The sequence below is a fragment of the Genypterus blacodes genome, unplaced genomic scaffold, assembly GCF_046128005.1.
Source record: "Genypterus blacodes isolate CSIRO-AG114 ecotype Tasmania unplaced genomic scaffold, CSIRO-AGI_Gbla_v1 ptg000061l_1, whole genome shotgun sequence".
Lineage (NCBI taxonomy): Eukaryota > Metazoa > Chordata > Actinopteri > Ophidiiformes > Ophidiidae > Genypterus > Genypterus blacodes.
Genome location: NW_027466873.1, coordinates 4,450,045 through 4,460,000, shown reverse-complemented (window position 1 = coordinate 4,460,000; position 9,956 = coordinate 4,450,045). Strand labels below are relative to the sequence as shown.

General features: G+C 42.7%; 2 protein-coding genes across 5 annotated transcripts in view; both read right to left on the bottom strand.

Annotated features, from left to right (window-relative positions):
- The window catches only part of arb2a (ARB2 cotranscriptional regulator A), a 138,026-nt gene extending 137,106 nt beyond the window's left edge, over positions 1-920 (bottom strand). Inside the window, exon 1 of one of the 2 annotated variants that reach the window (XM_076154302.1) lies at positions 831-920. Coding sequence is in view for 1 of the 2 variants with exons in the window: in XM_076154301.1 (XP_076010416.1) it covers positions 802-833 (32 nt within the window). In the remaining variant the exon portion in view is untranslated. Of the gene's footprint in view, positions 1-801 lie in introns of both variants that reach the window. The other variant, XM_076154301.1, reaches the window with a different exon arrangement.
- Positions 921-3,967: 3,047 nt separating this feature from the next.
- kiaa0825 (KIAA0825 ortholog) overlaps positions 3,968-9,956 on the bottom strand; it is a 103,193-nt gene continuing 97,204 nt past the window's right edge. For all 3 annotated transcript variants that reach the window (XM_076154097.1, XM_076154098.1, XM_076154099.1), the window contains exon 23: positions 3,968-4,818. In XM_076154097.1, coding sequence (XP_076010212.1) covers positions 4,656-4,818 — 163 coding nt within the window. In that variant the 3' untranslated portion in view covers positions 3,968-4,655. The remainder of the gene's footprint in view (positions 4,819-9,956) is intronic.

Here is a 9,956-nt window from a genome sequence, read left to right as displayed (position 1 = left end):
ACTCTGAACTTTATTCAGCTGTCTCTGCAGCTCTGCTCTCAAGAAACTGAAGCACCCACGCTGAACTCTCGCTCTCTTGTAAGCTCTCCACAGTCAAACGGCTTCCTTTATTTGCAAAATCTTATTCTACTACCAAGATTCTAAGCTCCTCTGATCTGGGTCTGTCTGCCATCCAACAGTCTGGATTTAAGACCAGGCGTGAGCAAGCATTTTTCAATCTGGCCCTCAGACTCTGGTCAGCAGCATGGACTGTTTACAAAGGTATATCAATGTCCAATCATACAGACAGGCCTTTCATTTATGTCGTGTTTGTGGTGTTTTAGCGCCAGAAAATGTGCTATCATGGTGGAATAACATCCGTGTGCATCATTGGTGCTATATAAGCAAAATTTACCTTTAACTGTATAATTTGTAGGCTGTTGTGAGATTTATATAGTTTGCACTGGATAAGGAATGACAAACACATCTTCCTCCTTTACATGTGTGTACTACAGACTGATAGCAGCAGCAACGTGCTAAACTTTACTGGTTAGTTGTCCAAAGTTGTACTAAATACTTAAAAGCGTTCGTTTAAAGACCCTCTGCGAGTTAAGTGACGTAAATTCCTCGTTAACGCCCCACGTCTGTTTTTTAAGTTTGTTGAGCTGCAAAAAAACAAGTCCGGGTTGTTTACATCCGCAGCAGAGTGACCCACGCGCGAGCAGGACGCGCGTGTCTGTTTGCTCCACAGTGGTTTCAGCCGCACACACACTATACACACACACGTAAGGAGGACAAGCTCTCCTTCTGTCACATTCATACCGGGTGTGTGTGGTTTTGGACTCACGCACCATTATTTCTCTGTCCACTCGCTGCAGCTTCCTTGAAATTTTGTCAAACAGGAAGTGACTGCGAGCGGAGAGCGGCGTGCGGAGTGTGAAACTTCCGGGTTACCGGGGCAACGGGCTGGAAGAGAAATTTAAAGGTACAGTAGCACCGCAGAGAGTTGACCCGCGTTTACCGAGAGCTGTTTGGTCGTGTCTACTTACTGTGTGTACAATTCTGATGAATGATTATTGTTTAATGTCAATATCAAGAGGAAAGATATGTATATGTGAAATATGAAATCAAAGTCATGAGTCTAATGTGCATTTTTCAGTACAACCCTATTCAAGGGTCAAGCCACATTTTACATGTTTACATACTCTTTGTACAGCACACATACATCTCTGTATATATAATTATAAGATATACTATAATTATATACATATACAAGTATGTTATATATAATTATATAATATACTTGTGCATTAAGCATCATTCTCTGTTTTTATATAGTTTTGATTCACTTTTTATTTCATTTAGTTTTAGTATTTTTTTATGCTTTCTGTACATATTGCAACCCTTTGTAGAGCACTTAATTCAGTTTTTTTTTAAATAAATCAAAATTATTGCCTTTGTCTGTTCTTGTGTTTTATCTTTAAATTGACTAAACTAACTTGTCCAAGAATGCCAGTGTATGTACTTGTGTACCTGTGCAAATGGTGGAAAAAGTCTTTGAAATCCCTTTGTTATTTAGCTTTTTTGTCTCTTCTCGGGGTGCTGACATTCACCACTTGACACGCGGTCACACTCACAGCTGTGGAGTGCACACTGTAATTAGGAGGAGGCCCAAAATAAACAGGAGGATGCAGTAGCCGCTCTTGCTATGAACAGGAAGCATCTGCAAGCATGGATACTGACAGATGCCTGGCTCACCTTGTTTAACCATCACAGGTATTTTTTGACACAATTTACCCCCGGTGTCATATATAATTTGTTGCATATACTCCCTCAGGTGATACTTCACCTCAAGTACAAGGACATCAGTCTGCTCTGCTTCTTGAAGGAAGGTAAAATAAATTATTTGATTGGTCATAGTGGATGATTGAATACTGTGAAACTGTGTCACATGTTATGAACTTGCCAACTCTTTTGTCATACGTCGTTCACCGCATACTCATACCTGTGCTTCGTGCCATGTCGTGGTGATTCACAGAAATAGCCTCCCGGTTGAACTAAAGCTGCATGCCCTACTTCTCGAGAGCCTGGAGAAGTTGAAGCTCTTTCCCCGGGGAGTGAGCTACCCTGTTTCCTCTAGCAGAGCTGAGGGAATTCTTCAAAGTGGGCCCTAAATAAGAAACCGAGATATGACACTCTTGTCCTCATTGTGGCATTGATCTTTACTGAGTTTGGCAAAAGAATACTTTTCCCCCTGCACACACAGGCTCTCAGTCCTCTACTCAATACAGACATCCAGACCAGACATACTTCAGTCACAGGACTGGAACATGAGAAGAATTAAATTAATTTGAAGTCTTAAAGTCTCACCTTAACAATGACTTGTGACTTTATTTGGAGGTGAAACATGTATTTTGAAAGAACTGATTGAATTTTTGAGAGTGCTCTCTCCAGTTTCCTAACCTTCAAGGAGACCTTCAGGTTCACATGGAGCTCTTCTTATGTTTATGATCTTAAAAATCTGGGCTTGAATGGAGAATTGCGACGTGACGTGCAGAACAATGATTTACCTCTTTAGACTGCTGAGACGGCTTCATTTCGTCTAGCTGACAGAGATTTTGGGTCTTGCTCAAGGACACTTCAGCAGGCCAGCAAAGCAGGGTCCTTTGGCAGAAGGCTTTCCCATAATTCCACCTAGTTGCCACATTGTTTACTGACAATAAGTTCAAGTGCTTGTCAAGTGCTTGTCCTAAAGTCCGTAGTTGTAGATACAGCACGGCTTCGGTGCATTCAAATACAGAGGTGCAGAATATTGTAATACTGCTTGTGTTCATTTAAAGAAATATATTATTATTGTTTATTTTTTATATTATTGTTTCAATCTTGGCCCTTTAATGTGAGAGCAAACCCAGAAACACATCAGCAGTTTTTATTCAGATTTATTACCTTTTATTGGCATGGATGCCATTTTCTCCCAGGTCACATCATTCTTCACAACTGGTAAACTCATCTGCTGTTCAAAGTTGTAAAGTTGCTATTTCCCATCTCCAACACCATTTGAACACAGCGTTATCCGTTGTTATCAGTGACAGAAAACACAAATGAAACCCCCACAGTCGCAAGATTTTGCAGCAGAAAATGTAACAATACACTGTAGGTTATCAATTGAAATGGAAATTCGAGTCAAGCTTCTGCAGCTCTGCATCTTGCATAAATGTGGCTCCACGAGCTCTGGGATTCTCAAATGTTTATGTAGGCTTGATAATCCCCAAAAGAATCCCCAACAATAGAACATTCAATTTATTCTTTGTGATGATTCATTCTTTGTAATGATGCTGTCATCTTTTCTGACGGGTGTTTTCTGAACCTATCACCTGTCTTCAGTGGAAACACACGTGGATGGCTCTCCAGGTACTTACTTACTACATGGGGAGGGAAGTACAGGGATCAAAGAGAGAGATCAAAGCATTTTCACTGCAAAAAAACAGGCAAAGGCTTGTTTTTGAACATTTATCTTACACGAACAAACTAGCTAGCATTTACTCTGAAAAACAAAAATGAAAAGTATTTAACGTTAAGCACATTTACAAAGGCTACTTGCAATGCTTGCTGCTCTGAAGCCTTTCTTCAGAAACGTGTGGAGAACTCAGTGACTGAACATTTTGTTGTCTTTTGTATTCTCTAAGTGGTTTTGGCGATAGTAATCGTGCTCCATTTGCATTAAAAATCTAGTTAAGGAGAGGAACATCCCTCACCGGAGCTGGAAATGTTTTTCTTCATCTCTCAAAGGAATTCTAAAGGGTGCGCAGTCGCCTCTGTGAGCTGAAAATATACACTGCTTGATGAAAAGAGCATTGTTTGAGTTATTTAGTCCTTATTTAAGCATTAACTTGATGGCTGAGGGTAGAACATATGATGTATGCGTTCAGAAACATGAAACAGTAAATCATCAGACCCCAGTGGCTCCACAAAGAGCACACATAATTGATCACATGTAGAAAAACACAAACGTATGAATCTGATTTTATTTTGATGTTAGATTCAATAAATATTCCATTGGCAATCTCATGAATGAAACATAAAATGGACAAACTTGGAAAGAAACTGTAGTGTGGTGTTACATACACTACAATCAAATAAATGTTTTCATGTTTCCATGGCGAGAAAGATTTTGGGGACGGGATATAATCAAAACATACATTGTCTTGCTCTCAATCCATAATATTTCATGTTTGCTTTCAGGAACCAGGAGACCAAAAGTGTTTTTTATGCTCGCTGTCTCCAAAAACAAATAAATCTTCAACTACCTTCTGGTGATCACACAGTTCTGTCTTATCCCTGGCAAAAAAATCCAGGAATTCCATTTCCCAGGACTGATTTCTGCAGATGTGCACCGAGTAAGATGAAATGCTTCTGATGCGACACTGAGTTTGTCTTGGGTATATGCATAAAGACGTTTTTGTAGTTTCATAGCTTTCTGTCCTCTCTCACGTACACTTTCTTGCACACACAAAACAAATTACATTCAGGAATACAAACGCACGCACACACACACACACTGCTACATTCAGAGCTGCGTGTACATTCAATATTTACAACATTCTAAAAATGACATCTGTTTGGCGTATCCGGTACATATAGTATATATATATATGTGTGTGTTACTGCAAAGCACTTCAGGTGGATGGTTGTTGTGCTTGCTCCTCAGTGTGTCGGGCAGCTTCAGCAGGGTCGTGGGTTCCTCCTCGGCTGCAGCTGCACAGAGAAAAGGCTCTCTGCAGCTCCTCCGTCAGAGCTTTCTCTTCATCTTCCAGCTCTGCACCCTCCTGCATCTCCCACCTGGAACGCAAACAGAGCACAGGGGAATGGATGGACGTGAAACATAACAGCAATCAATTTCCTGAGAAATATTCAATAAAGGTATAGGACTGCAAATGAAATCACATATGTGAGTGTTGTGTTTCAGTCTCTGGACTTCCTCTTCTATCTCAGAGCAGAGAGCAAAGTAGACCAGCACAATATAGAGCAGACAGAGGAAGAGTAGAGCAATGCATCCTGACACACACGTCAGGAGGGTTGTCTGAGATACATGATGACTTGGTCACAGTGCCAATGGAAAATACAGAAAATGTGAAGTTAAAAAAATGTTCCTTATTTCTTCCAGTGTCTTCTGATTGTCTATTGTCTATTTATCTCCCTTGCTTATTCTCCCAAGCTACAGCATGTGGAATGAAGTCATCAGGTGCAGTCACATTGTAATTCACATTAAGTGCTTCCATAGGAACCTGAGTCCCTTGACGAGCGACTTTGGTCAATCAAATCCATACGTAGACTCAGCTGAAGACTGTCTTTGAACTTCCGCCTCGCTCCATCTCTAAAGGAGAATTAGATCTGTCTGACTGCAAATGATTGCATTTTCATTGCTATCTCTTTTATCCTACTCTCCCTCTGATTCCTCACCATACACTCCACCATATCTTCAAACGGGTACCATATAGTTGTGCTGGCTGTGTGTGTGTGTGTGTGTGTGTGTGTGTGTGAGAGAGAGAGGGAGAGACAGAGAAGCACAGGGGTGAAACTCTGATTATATCACAGGAGTGTTTTTACGCATATACCAGAGACGCGGAGCCTCTCAAAACAGAGCTCTTTGATGGAGTTTCATCGTCTGTCACTGTGTGTATCTGGCCAAATCAGACATCCTCATCCTCTGCTTCCTCGTCACTGTCACAGCGAGGTAATTACCGTCTATACAAGGAGGATCTGTTTATGTAAATATGTGGGTTTGACGCAGAGCTTTCGCCACACGTCACTGCATTCTCCCTCTCTCTTTCCCTCTCTCTCTCTCTCTCTCTCTCTCTCTCTCTCTCTCTCTGTCTCTCTATCCCTCTCTCCACCTGCAACTTTCTCCGTCCATTCCTGGAAGTCAGTCTCAATATCTCTCTCTCAGTATACATCCATCACAGAGTTAGTAGACTGTCCCCGAAAGAAAGAACAATTAAGTAAGAATAAGAGAGTGTGAGAAGGGGAGGGAGGGGGAGTTAATAAGGCTTTCATGACAACTATATAGTATTTCGAAAAAGGGTTGGCGAGTACAGTTTGTAATAAATCGAAATCGCCTGATTATATATTTTCGATGACGTAAAATGAAAATCAGTTCAGTAAATAACCACGATGAGGTCAAAGTACAGACACACACAGAGAAACAAAGCACTAACAAATGTCTCCTACGGTGCAAAACAAGATCAGAAAGGCGGCGAGAGGGAGCAGAGAGGTGGAGGCGGAGTGGTGAGCAATAAAGGAGCGAGCGAGCGAGCGAGGGAGGAAGGAAGGAAGACAGGAAGGCACGCTAAAGGTTTTTCAATGTTTAATTTTCAAATAGGATTAAGCAGAATGACATTTAGCTGAAGGTTACAGGCTCAGCATTGTCTTAGCTGATATTGATATGCAGGAGGCGCCCTGCTTGTCACCGGGACAAACACCGTTGATGAATGAGAAGCCTTTCCCCAGGAAGGTGTTAAGTGCAAATTTGAAAGGAGGTAGAGAGAGAGAGAGAGAGAGAGAGAGAGAGAGAGAGAGAGAGAGAGAGAGAGAGAGAGAGAGAGAGAGAGAGGGAGAGAGGGAGGTAGAAAGGGAAAAAAAAGAAGAATCATACACAGGGATTGAATTACCACATTAGTTGCCATGTGCATTGTCAGTAGATAATGTTGCCAAAAGTGTAAATTTTTCCCGTAAAGTGTAGATTGTGCGTTAGTTCGTTCGTGGACATTGGTTGGTCTATCGCTGGAAATGAGATGAGAAACACACAAGCTACTTTATTGTGTGTATCTAATTTCAACGAGTACAACAAAACAACGCCTGTTAGAAATGCATAAGTAGGCTAAAGTTGACAATAACTTCTCTGTATCCTCATTTCGGCAAGTTTTCCCCCAGAATTTACATCTTAATAAGGGGAGTCTTACCCTTTAATTCTTACGGGCTCTGCTCATTTCTCATGCATTAATACTGGAGCTGCTGACTCGGCTCTTCCTCTGAATACAGAATAGGACACACATATTAAGACTCATATATTTACAGGATTGATGCCACGGGAGATTGTCTCTGAGTGAGATGAAAAGGCTGCCTCAGATGTGTTTCAAAAGGGAATGTAAGCTGTCCTAATCGTGCGTCGATGTAGACGGAGACACAGGGAGCGTCGAGCCAGATTTTCAGCCACTAATGAGTGGAGATACTCAAATTAAGAGAATAAGCAGGGAGACCATTTGACCCATCTGGTCTCAGAAGAAGAAGAAGAAAACGAAGAGAACAACAGAATGACAGGAACAAAACAGATATTTGGGAATAAGACTCAACAAAGACGAGAGGCGATAAACGAGACGAGAGAGAGAGAGAGAGAGAGAGAGAGAGAGAGAGAGAGAGGGAGAGAGAGGGTGGGCAGCGGTTTCCTCTGCAGCTGTCAGCGGGTTGAGTGGTTTCTCTCAGAGTCGGGTGTTTGTGCTGCGCCCCGCTCTGCCACTGGGACCGCTGTTTGTTTAAAAGGCTCGCCTGTCAAACAGAGGAGGGCCACCGACAGCCACGCCGCTTGCCTAAATGACTCTGACAGCGGCCCTAATCAGAGGCTTCGCACATGGGCCCGCAGGATCCATCATAACCCAAGCCTAAATATTTAAAGTGCTAAACTTTCCAAAGGTCGCAGCCTCTCTGGCACATGCCAGGGCGACATGTGTCAGAGAGAGAGGGAGGTAGAGAGAGAGAGAGAGAGAGAGAGAGAGAGAGAGAGAGAGAGAGAGAGAGAGAGAGAGAGAGAGAGAGAGAGGGAGAGGGAGAGAGGGAGAGGAGTTTAGGACAACCGGAGATTAGTTTGAAAGATGTATTACACAGGACTTTTGATAAAATAATAATAAACCATTCTCAACAATTCACATCACTGTAGGGACTGAAAATACCAACAGCTCCCCATTGTTGCTTATTGAAACACATAAATCTTACTGGGAGGTGCGCAGAGGGGAATAAGGCAAACCGAGCATCTAAAGTGACCCAGTTATAAAATCTGATGCATCTCTGCAAATGCCACATGTGATACAAACACGTTCTATCTCATCCCTCTTGTCCACAGTCAATATAATGAAGTGATTGCAGACCTTTAAAGACGCGTCTCGTATAATGAATCCTGTGTCATTTGTGTTCTTCGCAGCGTGGTGGTTGTGCGTAGATGTGGGTTGTTTCAGGTCTAAACCCTTTAAACACAGGTGGTATCCCAATGCGCTCTGTAGACCCACTATGGACATTTTTAAGTCCATGCCATCTCATTTCACGCTCTTGCATTTGGCCTTTGGTGTTGCGCTTCCACTGCCAGCCGTGTGCTGCACTTTCACGCTCGGAAGCTACCAGGTAAATACTGCATGAATGAATGAATGAATGGAAGAAACGTTCTGTACTTCTTTTCTTGAACGTTCAGCATAATTTGTGATATTGTGAAGCCAAATCCAAAGTGCATTTTGACAGATGGGCCACGATACAATAAACTTGGACGACAAGGACGACGAGTAGACAAACCCATAAGGAAACCAAACAGGGACGCGTTATTAGGCTGGAGACGGATATTGTGCATAGAATCTGGTTCGGTTTGACTAACTGACAAGTTCACAATGCAGGGCAGGGGGGGGTCATCTCTTCCACTCAATTTCCATTGAGAAGCAAACATCCAATTCAATTTAGATATGTGCCTCTGCTAGGCCGCGAGCCAGAGGGAGATTGTAACTGACAGCCATTGGACAGCGGGCCGGATTTGAATATTGACGAGACAGAAACTTGACAGAAGGGATTATGCTCTACCTTCTGACTTACTAGCCGCTACACTGATCCATTCTATTGTCAGATCAAGTCAGCATCAGGCCTGCAGTACATCGGTGCGCTGCGGCGGTGCCACTCAGTATTAGATCCCACCTGAGATCCATCTCTAGCCAACACCATGTCCACTCGGAATCTACAAGACAATCTACAATGGTCATCCACCAAGACAAGATGTGCCATATCAAACCAAATCTGTTTCAAAGTAGATGTAAACTAGTAGCCGGTTTAAGACAGAGACATACACACACACACACAAAGATATTTGTTTTAACAGACTTGTGAGAACATTCAGTCAAAATGAATGTTTGGCGTGAATGTGTCACCCTGACCTCATCTGACCTTGTGATGACATTTAGAGTGGTTTTGCAGACACACCGATGGTCTTCACCAACACGCTTAGTGGTCCATTTTGGATTTGGATTAGGAACTGTGAGTGTTTTGACATTCAGTTGCTTGTACGCAAACCTGTGTGTGCTTTATTTTTATATTTTTGATCTACACACAACTTGGCCTCGTCTCCAACACCGAGGGCCACTATGAGGACAACCATCGATTGATCAAAGGGCCGTCTATTCGCATACACACGCTGACACACTTTCAAGTGCTTAGGCACAGACACATACACACACAAAGCCAAACACAGCACGTTTTTAAAGTCCAGAACCCATGAAAGACATTGCAAACACAGATGCACACACACACATACACACACAAACATGCTGCAATACAGTGAGTACAGTGGAATCCCAACATTGTCTGTGGTGTCGATGGAGAGAGGGAGAGAGTGAGAGTGAGAGAGAGAGAGAGAGAGAGAGAGAGAGAGAGACAAATATGAATACAAACATCCTTCATAAAGTTACAGAGGTGCTGGTTGGTTGAGTTTAGTGTTGATGTGTGTGTTTGTGTGTGTGCGTGTGTGCATGGTGGATAGGTGGTGGTGGTGGGGGGGGGGGGGGGGGGGGGATAAAAGTATGCACTCATATTACACAGCCGCATATTTCCCATCCCGGCGCCTGCCTGTTTCCAGCTCCTCACCATTCTCTCCAGTCATCCAGGGGAAAAGTTTGTGTAAATTTGCAGTGGCTTAATTACTGAATAATTTAGACCATGCTCCAAATTAATGTAGA